The sequence below is a fragment of the Anabrus simplex genome, chromosome 4 (assembly GCF_040414725.1).
Source record: "Anabrus simplex isolate iqAnaSimp1 chromosome 4, ASM4041472v1, whole genome shotgun sequence".
NCBI classification, from domain to species: domain Eukaryota; kingdom Metazoa; phylum Arthropoda; class Insecta; order Orthoptera; family Tettigoniidae; genus Anabrus; species Anabrus simplex.
Genome location: NC_090268.1, coordinates 204,637,934 through 204,655,846, shown reverse-complemented (window position 1 = coordinate 204,655,846; position 17,913 = coordinate 204,637,934). Strand labels below are relative to the sequence as shown.

The window sequence follows — 17,913 nt, the reverse complement described above, 5'->3', positions numbered from 1 at the left end:
AATGAAATTAGGTCACCATACAAGAAGAAATCACAATTGAACTTACAACTATATAAAACTCATTTAACGGTAACTCAGACATTAGCCCCATTAGAATGGAACACTTTCCAACTTCACGTAGACTACAAAATGATGGTTTTACTTGACAAGAAACAGGCTACTTTAGACAAGAAATTATCACATTTAAAAGAATCTCAAATGCAGTCCAGTGTACATAATACAGATAAACAAAGAACAAGTCTTTCAAATGTTCACACACCTACAATTGTTAATTTAACCAACGTGCAGTTTTCTGGAACAGAAACGGAACTCCTGAATAAAGGTCCAAAGTATAACTGGCCTAGTGAAAAAAAGGACTTAGATATTATTACCACAGTGGCTGAGGTAGAGGCCAACATTTCTGAATTCCCCTTTGAAGTTCAAAATGACATTAGATTTGACATAAAAAAGAAATTACCTACACTAGCTAAAGAACTTAATGCTAAATCCGACTCTAATCAAAAAACTTTAATACGTAATTTAAGAACTAAAATAGAAGATAATGCCATCATAGTCACAAAAGCTGATAAGGGAGGGTCTATAGTACTAATGGATAAGGACAATTACATAAATAAAACTGAAGAATATTTTAAGGATAAGATTGATACAATAGTTAGCAAAGATCCCATCGTAAGAATACAACGCAATTTAAAATCTATAATTAAGAACTCCACATTCCTTCTCAATGAACAGGAACAACAGAGACTGATCAACATGAACCCCAGCATTCCAATAGCCAGAGCCCTACCTAAAATCCATAAAAACCAACATTCCTGTACGTCCGATTATTAACTGCCGTAATAGCCCTACCTATAAAGTTTCCAAATATATCCACAGTTTTCTAAAACAACATTATAAGTTTAATAATAAACTTCCTTTAAAGAATTCAATCAAATTTTGCGATATTTTAAGCAAATTTGACTTACAACCTAACCATATACTGTAATGTGTTCCTATGATGTCATAAACATGTACCCAAATATACCTACTAAAGAAACAGTCAAAATTATCAATGACAATATTTCAAAACATAGCAGCCTGAGTAAGCTGAAAATTGATGAATTTATGAAGATCCTGAATTTTGTATTGAATAACAACTTTTTCTCCTTTAATGGTAAGATTTATCAACAGACTGGCTTAGCCATGGGTGACCCTTTGCCCGGCATCTTGGCCGACATCTACATGGACTCAATAGAGTACACGAAAATCAAAGAACATATAAAAGGTATATGTTTATGGCTAAGATTTGTGGATGACACTTTTGTGGTTATTGACAAAAATGTTACTAGCAGCAACGAAGTTAAACAGTCCTTAATTTTTTTAGATATAACAATCACGCGCGCCAATAATACTTTCGATTTTCAAATCTACAGAAAACCCACACAATCTCCTATAACCATAAATAATTCCTCTTTACATCCTAAATCTCAAAAACAGGCGTCATTCTATAATTTAATACACAGAGCCTTGAAAATCCCACTCTCCCCTTACAACTTAAAAATAGAATGAAACTATATAAGGAACTTGGCTAAACTTAATGGGTTCAAAGTTGAAATGATTAACCAGTTAATCAATAAAGTTAAATATGAACTATCCACAAATATCATTCCAGATAAACCTAAAAAAACTAGTTACGCTACGTTCACATACAATAACCCAGCCATCCACCAGATCGCCAACACACTGAAGAAATATGACACTAATATTGCTTTCAGAACAGTAAATACAAATCAAAGTATATTTTATATCATAATAAAGTCAATTATAAAAACAGCCGTTTTTCGAGATCTGGTATTTACAGATTAACTTGTGCACAGTGTGTGGATTTAGTTATGTTGGACAGACTGGGCGCAGCTTCTATACAAGATATATGGAGCATTACAATGCCTTAAAACACAACAAATATTCAGCGATGAGCTCACACATGAGTGAAACAGGACACCAGTTTACATCAATTGATAAGGATCTCACTATTCTAAAATGTATAGGCAAACGAAAACTTATGAATGAATTAGAAAATCTTTACATCTTTTTAGACCAAGCCTATAACAAAAACCATAATCTTAATGATGCCACGGAGGCAAGAAATCCTTTAAATGAGCTAACTCCAAAGTTATTAGGCATTGTGAATTCAAAACATAATACAATCCCGCGAACTTTTAGAACTTCTTGTTCTAAAGCTTCCACCACCTCGTCAAATGTTAGGCTCGCCCATCTTGCTCCTAACAACCTTCCAATAACAACACATGCGCGCAAGGATCCACCCACCCTTACCCCCCCACCTCCGTGTCCTTCACTGCCTCAGCCACACCGTTATAATACTAGAAGTAGAAAGCTCAGTCAAGCTAGCGTTGCTGGAACAGCCCGACGTACTTAATACGCACCGTACGAGTAAGTACCGCCTTAGGCATTTTTGACGTACAGGAAATCTCTTGTACAGTATTATTTAACCAACTTTCTTTAACATTTTGTTTCAGAAAGAACTCGATCATTTCTTCCAACAAATGCTTCAACGGGGTTATAACACCAACTTGACCGTCTTTTGGATCCAATTGACTACCAACATAATTTACTGACACCTGCTAGCTTTGACATACGTTATCATTAGCAACACCTCCAATAAAAGTTCCATTTTCTTTTCTACTTTCAGATATATCAACCGTATACACATTTTAACATGTTTATTACGTTCACACTTCTGTTTTAAATAACTGACAGTGATTTTACCATCTTGGATTCATACTATGGGAATTGAAGGAACATCCCCCTTTGATTGTGTTTACACTCAAGGCCGTCACAGTCTTAACGATATACAACGAAAGGATCCATTTTAGTTTTAAACTCTCAAATATTCATGTTTAACCACGTTTTAATCTTCAAAAACTGTTTTTTTTTTTTAAACACACCTTGGTGCATTATAGTTGTTTTAGATGTTATTGTATAATGTTTTACGAAATCATTATTCATAATTCATAAGGTTAGAAAGACTTCATATGTATTATTTTTAGGATTGATATGGCTGATGATGCCCGTAAAGAAGGGTGAAACATGTACCATTGACTTTTATGTATTATGTATAAAATTTTAACCATATGAAATAGTGGTTTATATTGTATTGTATTGTATTGAACAGGTGGACTTTTGTATTGTTGTTTCCAGTGGATTTTGGGAGACGCAATGCTACAGGAAGCGAGCCTAGATATACATGTGCACGTGCATGCTTCAAGTTTATTACTATTACTGTTCATGACCACTGCAGTTGCTGTTCATGAAAATTACCATTACAAAGTTTTGCTGTACGAGTTCTTTACGGTTGCATTACAGTACAATTACGGAGTCATGACAAGTGCATTACTCGCTAATTCACATTCCTGGTAAGCAGCTGGTGGAAGATGTTACATAGTGTTCTTTTGTAAGTAAGACTCTGGATTACTCCTCTCCGAGGAAATGCACATTGTGGGCAGTGTTTTATAGGTAATCTGGAGGTAATATGTTGTTGTGAGCAGAACTGATTATGACTGGATGAAACCGTAGGCCAAGTGTTTATTACTTGCTTTTTCTTTGAATAATACAACATGGTTGTCGTTATTTATTAATCCCACAGCAGACATTTTACAGTTTGGATGTGTATGGCTTATTAACAGAGTATTGTGAGGTGACTGGGATTGGTCTTTTTTGTACAATTATAACACATGGTAAATAGATTCCACGGTGATCATACTAATGTGCTAATGTCTTTTTTTTTTTTACTTGCTTTACGTCGCTCCGACACAGATAGGTCTTATGGCGACGGTGAGACACGGAAGGGCTAGGAGTGGGAAGGAAGCGGCCGTGGCCTTAATTAAGGTACAGCCCCAGCATTTTCCTGGTGTGAAAATGGGAAACCATGGAAAACCATTTTCAGGGCTGCCGACAGTGGGGTTCGAACCTACTATCTCCCGAATACTGGATACTCGCCGCACTTAAGCGACTACAGCTATCGAGCTCGGTACTAATGTCTTTAAGGTTAGGAAGGGACAGTCTTCTTATCCGTAGGATATAATCAATTTGAAGCGTGGCCTTCAGAACTATGTATAGTTGTGGTGTATAGCTTGTAGATGTTGTTTGTGGATGTTTATATTGGTCTCAGCACATGATGATTATTGTTGGTGTTTGTCATGTTTTATTTTGTTTTAGGTGTAAATTCATGTAGTGAAATTGTGGTAAATTTTTTATCGGTGAAGTAAGGAAAAACCTGGCATGCTTCCCAAATTTAATTTCAGGGGTAAACAATAACAGGTAAGGTTATAAAGCAAGTTCGGAGCCTCATCAGCCTGATGACCGTTGCCTTGGGAGAGAGTTTTTTCATGCTCTACAGAGTCAATTATTCCTGTAAATCTTAACAGGTAGCACCCAATTTCATTATTTATATTTTATTCTAGTTACAATTTATCCATTTCGTATTTTCAATTTTGCTAGAATGTTACAGATGGTCCTAACATTAAGTGCGTACTCTTGGAGGAACCTACCCTACTACCACGGTAGGTGAACTGGTCTACCTGTTCAAGAGGTGTTCCTGCTGTGGTGACATTTAATTCAGGGACAGTACTACCTAGTGACGGCTGGTCAGATCAAATTGTTCATAAGCTTCTTTAACACATTAATGACTGGCTACGTTAATTAACGTAGTTTCGTATTGATGCGCGGGCGACCGGCTACGTAAATTAACGTTTTCTCACATTGCTTCATTCTTGTGTGATTTTATCCTTTCCGCCATTTATTAATCGAAATATTTCATATTGTTTACAAACTAAAGTCTTTGTTGATCAGAATTTAGATAGATATATTCTTTCCATGACAATGCTTTCGGCACAGGAAGTGTGATTTCATAACACTCAGTACCGCGTGACCAAGTGTCTTGTCAGGTGTCAGCATGGTTTGCCGTAGCAAAGACAGTTTGAAAGATGATGAACTATTTGGAGAATTGCATGCTGATAGTTTATCTGATGTCCCTAGTGGTTGCAAAAGTGGAAGTATTAGTGATTGTGAAGATGTGTGTCCGTCAACATCAAAATATACGCGTGTAAGTGAAAGTGCAACATTCAGTTCAGATGAGCCTGTTGACGGCGACAATAATACGAGTGAAGATGCCAGTGACAGTATTAACAGTGAGGTTAATGGATGGACAAATAAGGATGAAACCAGAGTCCTAGAACCATTTACAAGTGTTACAGGTATTATTTCATCCTACTTCTCATGCAAGTTGTGCTTCTGCTGCCGGTCCACAGGAAAGAATGGAGTAGCGCGCGCCCGGACAACAATGTGTGAAAACTGCTGATGGATGTTTGAAGCTCCTCAGGTGTATGGGCAGGTGTTGCAGTCATCAGCATATTGAAGCTCCATTATGTGAGTATTATGAGTCAATCTCTGAGAGCGAAGCCCGGTTTGGTTGAACAGACCACCATAATACCAAAACTTTTTCACACCTACATGGTCCATAGGAGTCCCATGAAGCATGGGTGCAAAATACAGAGCAAAAAGGGTGATGGCAAGCACGCTGCCTTACTTAAGCCCATTTTTTGTGATAGGGAATTCTTGTGATAGCTCATTCAAATGAAGAACTCTTCCAACCATTCCATCATGAAGAGCCTAGATTAAGCCTACAAAATGGTCAGGAAAGCTAGAATCAAAGGCCTTTTCCAGATCATAGAATACTAAAAGAAGCGGATTTGTTGTTCTCTGCATTTCTCTTGGATTTGCCTAGCACAACATCCTCTACAACTGTAGATGGCGGTCCAACCAACCTTCCATGAATTCATCAAAGCCCTCAAAAGTATGAAACCAAGAAAATCTCCCAGACCAGATAAAATACCCCTGGAAATTTTTCAAAGTGGAGGGCGCCTGCACACTGTGGAGAGGATGACTACAGTGCAGTCACGTGGGGGGGCTTGGCAAGTGCACGCTCTTGTGTGGACTTTCATAAGTTACTGTAAGCAAATCATGAACGGATCACGCAAGAGATATATCACTGTCCCAGCTATGTGGCGAAGACCATAATTTTCTTACTATTTCTTGTAATTTGGGAAACACAGAAGGTGCTTGCCAACATGAAAAATGTCACCATAGTAAACATTTTCATGAACGGTGATGGAGGTAATTATCATGGCATTTCCCTACAATCCATAGCAGGAAAAATGATGTTAAGGATTTTGTTGGACCGTCTTCAGAATGTCTCTGAAATGGTACCGCCAGGATAATCTACAGCACTACTTCATTAACATCATCGCAATCTGCAGAATCAGTACTAACATACGTTATTTTGCAAGCTTTCAAAATATTTCAATCTTGTTGGTTGATGACATTAACATTGGGCATAAAATAGCTACTTTCGAAAAGTTTGAGTTCTCACTTGGATCCAAAGAAGAATATTGTACAATATGAAATTAGATTTTGTGAAATTTTGACAGTATAATTTTTCTATAATTCTCCATTGTCAAATTTAGAAGTCATTAACTGTAGTTAGAAGCTACAATTCTTTCATTCTTCCTTAGTTTAACAATACTTTTGGCAGAAAAGTAGAATATTTGAAACATGATTGACCAGAGTTCAGCAACAGCCTAGATATAAACTACTTCTGGCTCTTAAGTTTGCACTTGTTTGAAGTGGTTCTAAACTCGTGCAGCTGATATGACTTCCGGTCTGGGTTTCCTGTCATTTGCTGTATATGTACATTTCTGACTTAGTTTCCTAAGTGCACCCCTTCATTTCTGTTTCAACTCATTTTAACATCTCAGTAAACTCAAATCATAATGTAGAATTCTTGTGTTTACTTCAAACTTCACACAAATATACAGACAGCAACCAAACCGTAATGTTCTCGTCCAAGTAATATGGCAGCCATGCTAGTCAGTTGGCTTTGACTCGGGCAGCACAACGGCAACCCCAACTTCAAAGCAGGCGGTAGGACATAGTTCACTCATGTCGGAAGATGATGTTAATGTTGCCATGTGCTGTATGAGAGGCATTTTATCCAAAAAGAACCACACCAAGCGAGTTGGCCGTACAGTTAAGGCCGCACAGCTATGAGCTTGCATTCGAGAGATAGTGGGTATGAATCCCACTGTCAGCAGCCCTGGAGATGGTTTTCCATTTTCACACCAGGCCAATGCATAATTAAGGCCATGGCTGTTACCTACCCAAACCTAGCTCTTTCCCATTCTTTAGTCGCAAAAAAACTTTGATGTGTTAGGGCAACGCTAAACAAGTAGGGGGGGGAAGAGAGATGTCCTCATCACCCATATCATGTACCTAAAATGGAAATTCCTACAATGAAGCATTCACCATCAAAACTTGTTACATGTCATTCCCCAATTTCAGCCATAAAAATTCTATCTTGTGCTTACAGGTGGAAGTAGTATCATGGAATACATCACTATGGTTAAGATTATTCATTTATTTCATTACAAGACGGTATTTCCCACTAAACAGATTAAATATGGTGGTGGTCATTGCATTATTCCTGTAATGAAATAATAATAATAATAATAATAATAATAATAATAATAATAATAATAATAATAATAATAATAATAATAATAATAATAATAATATGGCCTCAGCTGCTGTGTGCAAACATTTCAATTGGACGCCATCTGGCTGTCTGCTCATCAATTTCGACGTTCCGTTTTACTCTAGGCCTACTAGATGGCAGTCGGAGTAAGCCGAATCTCTCTTGGGTGTCTGTGGCTGAGTTTTAATTAATTTTGTCAGGTAAATACCAAATGTGTCAACAGAGATCTTTTACATGCCGACATTGTACGACATGCAGTTCAAATGGACTTTTTCTGCGTTTCAAAAATCGAACTACCTCTGTTGGGTTTGAACATGCCATCTTGGGATTCGGAGGCTGATACTACCACTGGTCCACAGAGGCAGCTGTAAAGTATATTTTACTGTGTTTGGAGAAGATGGTTCAAAATGACAGATAACACTGGACAATATTGCAAATGCAATAGCGTATTCTACAGGTACAAGCCTATGGCGTAATACCCAGCAAAATAGATTCCCGAGATTTTTTTTTTTTTACAAGTTTCTTTATGTCGCACTGACACGGATAGGTCTTATGGCGACGATGGGATAGGAAAGGGCTAGGACTGGGAACGAAGTGACCGTGTGCTTAATTAAGGTACGGTCGGTCGGTCCGTCCGTCCATCCATCCAATTTTTATGCTCCTCAACAAATATTGGTAAAAAGTCTGAACATCAAACTTCAGCAATAAACAAAGAGAGACATAAGTATAAGTTGGCCTTCAGATTTTCAAGCATATTTGAATATCCTGAGAATAATTTATGGAATTCTACACAAGCCAATCTTTATACAGGGTCATCCTATATTGACACTCACACCCATACATACAGGTGGATAAGTTCTTGATCACAGGTGGCAAAAAGAAGTCCCTTGTTAAGCCTATCTTACCTTGAGCAATAACCGCACTATTTCATATTTGCCCTTTGCAGCTGCTTCATGCAGAGGTGTGAACTTCCACAGATCAGCTACATTTACACTGGCACCATGTTTCACAAGCAATTCTGTCACCTCGTAGTGGCCATAAGAACAAGCATTGTGTAATGGTACCAAGCCCCTGAAACAAATATTATATTTTTGTTGCTCTATTAAACAAACAGAACATATTAAACAAACAGAACATAAAAACACTAGATAATGAGACAAGCCATATTACTTCATACCATAATGGTGAAAATAAGAAACCAGAACGCACAAACTTTTTACAAATTGTTTTCTACGATCCCTTACTAGCATCTCCTATAAATCACTCTACTTACGTTTCACAGCAGATTCCAGCACCTGCTTTGCAATGAACAATAAAGACTTTCTCCACTGAAAATTTACATGCAAGAAGATAATTTTAAAATTTGCAAAGCAGAATAAATTGCTTTTTAATGTATGCTTTTTCACTGTAACACGTTTGGCAAAGTGGAAACACAAAATTGATAAATGTTAACTAGAATAAAATATAAATAACAAAACCAGGCACTGACTCTGTAGAACATGAATGAACTCCTCCCAAGGTGACAATCATCAGGCTGACGAGGCTCCAAACTTGCTTCATTACCTTACCTGCTACTATTTAACTCTGAAAATAAATTTGGCCAGGTTTTTCCTTACTCCATCAATAAAAGATTTACTATCAGTTTCACTACTAGAATTTACTCCCGAAACTACACAAAATAAACAGAACACCGACACTAATCATTACGTGATGAGACCAACTCGTTCTGTCACATACAAAAATAAACATCCATAAACATCTACAACTGATGTATCCACAAAGACGCACACAAAATGCTGTCAATTGTGTACACTATTTTATTTACAAGTTATTTACATATTTTACACAAGTGAACTCATAAACTGCCATCATAAACAAACCACTATTACGAAGATAAGAAGAAGACTGGAGACTGCAGCACTTTCATGTCAACCATATTCACATATTGGATTAACGATTTGCTTTCAATACTCTCACTAAATCAACTCCAACTACTACTACAAAAGAGAAGAAGACGACAACTGCTCCATTAGCATGTCACAACATGAGTTCACGACTTCCACACAAGTCTCGTTAAAACATACTCTCATTAATATATATATATATATATATATATATATATATACAGCAGATGTTTCATGACATAACCTCACAAATAATACAACCATAATTATACCAAATAAAGTTTGTACACAACTACGTAAATAATAATAATAATACTAATCGATGTAAAAACTTTATAGCCATACCTCACAAGTAATAATAATAATAATAATAATAATAATCATAGTAGTAGTAATAACGATAATTCGAGCTCGATATTTACATTATTTACCCATGGGTTAGAGAATTTTATTTCCAAGTTATATTAGTCTTTACACTTGCGTCAATATCCCCCCAGTAACAGTCTATCACAGCCGTCGACTTTGCCTTGGTCGTAGATTGTATCTTCTCTCTTCCTCGATGCCACTGGATGTGTTATCCTCCTCTTGACCGGATCTTGCCGTGTCGGGGGGCGGTGTTACCTCGATGATAGTCGATGCATTCTCTTCGTGACCAGATTGTGCTGTGCCATTAGTAGCCTCTCCTCCAGGTGGACCTGTGGCAGTGCCAGGCTTACTCTGTATACGCAGCGGTTGGGTGAGTCACCGCAACTCCGATGTGTGGACCTTGACAGGAGGGTTGGTCTTTAGTAAGTAGACCCCATCATGCCAAGGAGCACTTGCTCCTAATTACAATATTAAGCTTCCTAGAGGCACACAGAGATCAAATTTAGGAAAGAGCAGACCCGCTCTCAAAGTTCAAGCCTATCAGGAGGCCATAAGCAGACTTCTTTGAGATTCCCATTCCATTTTAATTATTCTTCTCTCTTCTTTTCTTTTTAGCGAGCAGAAGAAGTATTATTTGTGAGAGCAAAACTTTAGAAAAGCAGGTTGCAGGTCCTATGGAAGGCTCATGCACAGTCACTCTCCGATGCCCTGGATTATGCAGATTGTAAATCATTTTGGATTAAGTTTCCACGCAATGATCCACATGCGTAACCAGAGAGACACTCAGAGAAGGTAAGACATCTGATGTCGCCACGTCCCTTCAAGAACAAAAGAGATGAGGAGGAGGAGGATGATAATTTTCTTGCTTTTTTTCATCTTCATGTTTCACCACTTTAAAGAAACGACACTAGTCAAGGCAAGGACAAGACAAACATCCTATAGGACAATGAGAGATCGACAGTATTATATACATATTATACACACAACATGCTTTACTTACCCCTTATCTTTGGCATGGACATCAGCTCCATGTGCCAATAGATATTCTACTACTGCTACTCTATTGTAACCCGCTGCAAAATGTAGAGGTGTCGAATGCCTGAGAAAGAAAGAAAGAAAAATAATTTAATATCTGAATGGCATATTCAGGGATACACAGATTGATCGTGGGTTGTATTCGTACTCAATTCAAAATAATATTATTTAAGAAGCCTAATTTTGACTCAAAAAATCATTTTTGAACTAAACAGAAATTTTCAAGTAATGTTAGTGAAAATAATCAGACTAGGCAGGTTCACTGATTATCTTGTTGGTTGCCTGCAGAGATGATGGCTATTGTTTTTAAAGGGGAATGGGGTGGAGAAAACATCACAGAAGGTGTCATTAAATAACTCAACTCCCCAGAAAAGTTAACTTCAGGCATAGGATCTTCCTATTTGCCATTGTTTTACATCACACTGACATAAGGCAGGTCTTTCAGTGACAAAGGGATAGGAATGGGAAGAAAGTGAATGTGGCCTTAATTAAGGTACAGCCTCAACATTTGCCTAGAGTTAAAATAGGAAACCAGAATCACCTTCAGGACTGCCCACAACGAGATTTAAACCCAGCATCTCCTTAATACAAGCTCACAGCTACATGACTCAAACGTGAAGCCAACTAGCTTGGTAGCCACATGATCCAATAATGTTACAGTATTTGTTTTATGAAGTCTTTCCTATTACTATTCCTATTGTCATCTTCATAGGTTATGAATTGCATTATGGTCTGTACTGACAATTGATCCTACCCTTTGATAGTATTGTCATCTTGGCAGATCTTCAGTCTTGACGCAAGAAGTGGAGGATATGAAGAAATCTGGCTGGGATCCATTTCTGCTCTGGTGTTTGCCCGGTGTTCCTAATCTTTTACCACTTGTATTAGCTTTATCTTGTCCGACTAATTGGCTGAATGGTCAGCGTTCAGGCCTTCGGTTCAGAGGTTCGATTCCCGGCTGGGTCAGGGATTTTCATCATGTTTGATTAAATCTTCTGGCTCGGGGACAGGGTTTGTATTTGTTCCAACAATTTTCTCTTCATATTCAGACAACACAATACACTACCAACCACCACACAAACACGCAACAGTGATTACATCCTCCCAAATAAGGTTGGGGTTAGGAAGGGCATCCGGCCGTAAAGCAGGGCGACACAGTTCGCACCATTACAAACTATCCACTTCATGTCTGTATCGATATGACAATCTAACAATCAAAGAAATTTTAGCCACCTAATAGATACTTTTATTTGCCTTCGGCAATTTTATAAAATCACTAGCTGACGTACCCGTGCTTCACTACGGAATTCTACATTGTATACAGAATTCTAGGTTAGGTAGTATACACGTTGTGAACAAGACTGTATTAACCCTTTGGCCTACCATTACTTGTGAAAGGAAATATCCCTTACATACCATTTATTTCTCAGTCACTTTAACATAAATTTGACTAATCACATCAGGAAACTTGAAGACATACACTATAACTTTTTTCGAGTTGTTTTTATGGTTTGGAGAAGTCAGTTTTTGTATGGTAGACCAAGAAACAGGTATCAACATGGAGGGCAACCATGCATTTAACGCATTGAAAAGAGGTTTCCTTCCGTAGACCCTGCGCGTAACACAGCTTGCAATGCTTGGATGGCACTAATTTCTTCTCTGTAGGGACAATTTTGGATGGAAAGTGCCCAAAATGTTGACTCTGCAGTCTCAATGGGGTAGTACCAGTGTGGGGACGGCCACTGTTGGGGTACTGCGGTATTTGAGCACCATCTAAGTACTGATCTGCAACACTGATTTGGAACGCTGTGAAGTGTTTGTTCTTCATTGTTGGGTTGAGAAATTGCCAAATGAGAAAGGAATTCAAGGAGGTAAAAGTACATCTTTTCATAGCCTTTCACATACTTCCTCATGAATGGGAAAGTCGCCAGTCACTGATCATGAAAGTCGACCCCACCCATTCCACTATTATAATCGATCGCTAGGTTGGGTTTCAGCTTCTTCTTCCCTCGTTTTGATTGGAATGTAATAAAATCTGGTCTATCGTGCTGAGTTGACAAAAAGTGTACAGGCTCCTCTCATCTATTGATATAAAGCACTCCCCAGCTGTATTCTTCTGTTAATTTCCAAATCTATTCTTCCATCTTCAGACAGTACACTTCCCAAGTATTTGAAGTGTTTTACTACTTCCAATTTCTTATCTCCCAGTTTGATAATTCCTTTTCCTTCTTTCTCGTCTCTACTCATCACCACTGTTTTACTCTTCTCCACATTTTCGTCTCTACTCATCACCACTGTTTTACTCTTCTCCACATTTATCTCCAAACCCTATTTTTCAATATTGTTATTTATTGTGTCTAACTTGTCAATCCATATTACGGCTAGGGTTTTGTTCGCTGAAGCGAAAGTAAGTTCATCCTTCTTCAGCTGTGTTTCCTTCAACTTAGGACGCGTATGTTTCCTGTTTGTCCTAACTGTGCCAATAGCATGTGTGTTATGTTCCAGGTGAATCTTGTACAAAGACTGAACTGTACCAGTTATCCATGTACAAAGGTCTCCAGGCACCCAAAAGATCCTTACACATATCAGTAACAATCCTCTCACTAACTAATAAATCATTGTAGGGAGATCCTCCCTCAAAATCCTCTCCACGATATATTTTGAAATTCCAGCAATAGCCATTCTCTAAAGAGCAAACTTTGTACACCTTGATACCAAATCTTACTCTCTTGGGTGGATTATATTGAATGAATGACAGTCTACCTTTGAATTTCATCACTGATTCATCAATGCAAATATTTTCTCCTGGAGTGTACACATACTGGAATCTGTCCAAAAGTAAATCTATAAAAGGTCTAACCTTTCTTAGTTTGTCATCCTTTGATTCAGAGGAGACCGTACTGAAATGCAAGAATATGTTTATAGAAACGAAGCATTTGAATGGCATGGTTCCACTAAATATGGGAGTTTCTATTACTCTACATTTCGACCAGTTACCTTGCATTGCAAGCTTTTTTGTCTGCGACATAATACACAGGGCAAAGTGAGCTTCTACCTTGCCTATAGTAACAGGAAACCAATTGTTTTTGTTCGTATTACTGGTTTCAAGGGGAGCGGATAAATTGGCAAGAAATGTAGAGGCATAGGGATTGGTTTCCTTTGTAACATGATCCCAGAACTGTAGGGTTAGAATTCATTCACAACATCAATTTATTTTGGATTATTCTCCAACCTCCTCCTAACTATAGAATGAATTTCAGAAACTGGTTTGCATGTCACATAAGCAGGCTTATTGTCAACAAGATCCCAATTCCAAGTATCATTACTAGAGTTCTCACCCACTCTCGTTGCATTCTGGTTTTGTCCCATAATTTCGACTGGCACTATCACTTCAGAACTGAAGTCTGAATCACTTTCATCACTGTACGTTGAAGAAGAAGACGTAGTTTCACTCTCCAGAGAATCATTTCCACTTTCAACATCACTATTTTCAAGCCAGTTACGAAGAACCTCATCCATGCCGTACTTGGATGCAGCAATGATTGTTTACAAATAGCGGCAAACTGAGGTGCTTTTTATTTTCCATATTTCAGCTCAGAGTTACTATTTACACAGAGAAAATAGCTTCAGGTATCATCTGAAATCTATCGGGTAGGCTAAAAAAAACAAAAGAATAAATCACTCTGACCAGCTAATCACGATAATAACTTATAAATGTTACCACCTTACGATCGCAGGACGAAAGGTTCCCTCAAAGTATGGCAATGGGTAGAGTTAGTGATTTATAGCATTTAAAAATCAGAGATTTAGCGTTTTGATTTTCAAATTTAGCATTTTGTAGCATCTAAATTTCTCAAATCTAGCATTTTGTAGCAAATTGGTTAAAAATAGGCATAATTTGCTAATCGAAACCGACTTTCAACCTATTAGGTCGTGTTACGTACATTTAGTATGTGTTGAAGAGATGTTAAGTACAGAACAAAAATGGCCAATCGGACACCAGTGGAATTCGAGCCCACAACCTTTGAATTCACTATAGAAAATAAGACAAACATCAGCATAAGACTGCAAGAAGTATTGACGCACACATACGAATATGCCTATTTACAAATTTACAAACACAATTTCAAAGTGAAAACTACTATTCTGAACGTATTTATTTATCACAGTACAACACACCTACAAGGAACAGGAATTTCAATGATGATTGAAGTACAACATGCCATCAGCGCCCATATGACAGTTTGTAGAGGGGAGAAAGACCTGGGGGTACGTAGTATTTTTAATATTTTTGAAGATAAATGCCGACTTGTATTCTGTGGTAGAATAACCCACGGTGTTCCCTGTCTGTTGGTGGGGAATGGTACTACCGCTTCTACGTAATACTGACTTTTAAATCAGTTTCTTGAAAGGAAAACACCTGACTGGACTAGATTTTTGCCTTTCTCAGAGAGCTGGGGAGGGGGGGGGGCACCTTGCCCCCGGGTATGGGCGCCCTTGCAACATGCCAATTGTTTAAAAGGTGTCCTCCTTCATTCAAGACCGCCTATCAGTTACAATTATCTTGTACTTGCTAAAAAATAATTTCTACATTGACACTGTTTGTGGTGGCCTAAATGAACAGCAGTGCTGCCGAGGCAAAGGAAGGACTGCAAAACATTTTTTTTTCTTCAAGTCTTTGATTGCAAAGTATTCAATATAGGCCTATCTGTATCGCTTACATAAAAATGTCCCGATTTGTGACTCTCAGGATGCTGTTTGATATTCACTTCACTTCTACCAAGGGTTACCAGACAATAAAATAAATCGCTACCGTACTTTAAAAAAGGAACTACTGCTCAACACCAATGTCAAGAATAACCGACTATGGTCAAGGGTCAACACAAAGAGAATGAACGTGTGTGCTTGAAAGTGTATTTGCTGTTTGATTGATTGTTCTTTGCAGTGCTCTTTGGCCAGTGAAAGATATTCCACACATTGAATGATGATTTAACCCTTTGGCCCACTATTACTTGTGAAAGGAAATATTCCCTTGCGTACCATTTATGTATTTTTTCATCACTTTAACATAAATTTGACTAATCACATACATAAGAATACACAGAGCAAAGTGAGCTTTTAGCTCTATAGCAGGGCTGGCCACAACGAGGCTTGCGAGCCGCATGTGGCTCTTGAGTCAGTCTTGTGCGGCTCTTGACACCAGCCTTACAGTAAAATTAAATGATGTAATTAATGGAATCTAACGACACCTCGTGGCTGGCGGCAGTCAGTAGCAGTGATGTGCGGCTTAACGTTATTAGCGATGTAGGTCAATGGTAAGACATGGGAGGTGAAGGTAGTTCCAGCGCCTTCAATTTAATAGTGCTTTGAGCAGGAGAGTGTGTCAGTGAGCCAGTATCGTGAGGTGAAGCCAGTCGCATTCACGTATGGGCAGTAGCAAGTGTGGATACTTTTCTGTGTGCAGGTGTGTGCTGTTTCAGTACAGTTGTAGCTTGGTGTCCGAACAGTTGCGATGCTGTATAAGAAGCATAATGATGAAGAGGGGAATCGAGATTTAATACCGACTGGGAGGAAGAATTCGTTTTTGTAGAAAGAAACGGTAAGCCAATGTTTCAATAAAGATTTTCCTGATGGCTCTCAGTTAAGGAAAACCAAACTGAAATCACTAAAGGAAAAACTTCATGGTCAGAGTAGGGTTATGTCAATTTTTAACAAGGAAGCAGATTTGACAGCCGAAGCTGGCTTCATCTTGGCTTTAAATATTGCAGAAGCAAAAAAGCCTTACATAGAGGGGGAGTTTATTAAGAAGAACATGACAAGTTATTTCTGTTTTAGAACCCGAAAATAAGAAACTGCAGAAACTGATCAACGAAATGCCCGCTGCTAGACATACAATAGAGAGGCGAGTTTCCGTTATTAGTGCGGATATTTTAAATAATTTACAAAAAATTCTAACCGAGTGTTCATCAGTAAGTGTGGCTCCGGACGAGTCTACTGATATCAAAGATAAACCACAACTAGCCATATTTGTGAGGTGTGTCAAAGGACTTGCAGGTGGTGGAAGAACTTTTAGACCTGGTTACTTTGAAGGATACTACTCATAGTTGTGACATTAAAAAAGCCCTGGATGGTGTTTTACAGAAAAACTCAGTGCCTATCGGTAATACTGTGAGCATTGCTACCAATGGTGCACCATCTATGGCTGGCACGAAACAAGGGCTTACTGGGGTTTTAAATGCTGACACATCATTTCCTGATTTCCTACCTGTACATTGTATTATTCACAGAGAACATTTAGCAGCAACATATTTTCAGTACCCGCATATTATGCAGGTACTGTAGTTCTAAAAATTGTGAACTGTATTCGCTTATGTGCCAAAACACACCGACAGTTAAAATCTTTTATAGAAGATATGAACAATGATGACTGATGAGCTTCCTGATGATGTATCTTGGTACTGCTTAGTAAGATGGCTATCAGAAGGCAATGTTCTTGACAGATTTTTTGAATTACTTGATTCTATCAAACAGTTTATGGAAGGAAAATCAATCCCTGAACTTAATTACCCATAGTGGTTGTTAGATTTGGCTTCTTTTTACAGATGTGGTCCAGCATTTAAAACCGCTAAACATATCTTTACAAGGAAGATAGTGCTTTGAGCAGGAGAGTGTCTACTGCCTATACGTGAACGCGACTGGCTTCACCTCACGACACGGGCTCACTGATACACTCTCCCGCTCAAAGCAATATCTTCCTTGTAATGATATTTCTGAACTGGCCTAGACTGCATTTAGCTTTCATAGCAAGTTGAAGCTATTTGAGAAAATCCTTCAGACTAAAACATTTTCTCACTTCAAATGTTTGAAGGAAATTACTGAAAGCCTTCCTGACATTCATTTGGAAATGAGTAAAATGTCTGGCCTTGCTGAAGAAATCAATGGCAGATTTAATGATTTGAGATCACTTAAACCTTCATTTTTATTCCTGGAAAACCCTTTTTCTGTTGATGTTGTGGGCGA

General features: G+C 38.1%; 1 protein-coding gene across 1 annotated transcript in view; it reads right to left on the bottom strand.

The window, feature by feature from the left end:
• Tnks (tankyrase) overlaps positions 1-17,913 on the bottom strand; it is a 334,181-nt gene that overhangs the window by 182,478 nt on the left and 133,790 nt on the right. Inside the window, exons 9-10 of the mRNA XM_067146370.2 lie at positions 10,859-10,957; positions 8,494-8,659 (exon numbers count right to left, since the gene is read on the bottom strand). Coding sequence (XP_067002471.2) covers positions 8,494-8,659; positions 10,859-10,957 — 265 coding nt within the window. The remainder of the gene's footprint in view (positions 1-8,493; positions 8,660-10,858; positions 10,958-17,913) is intronic.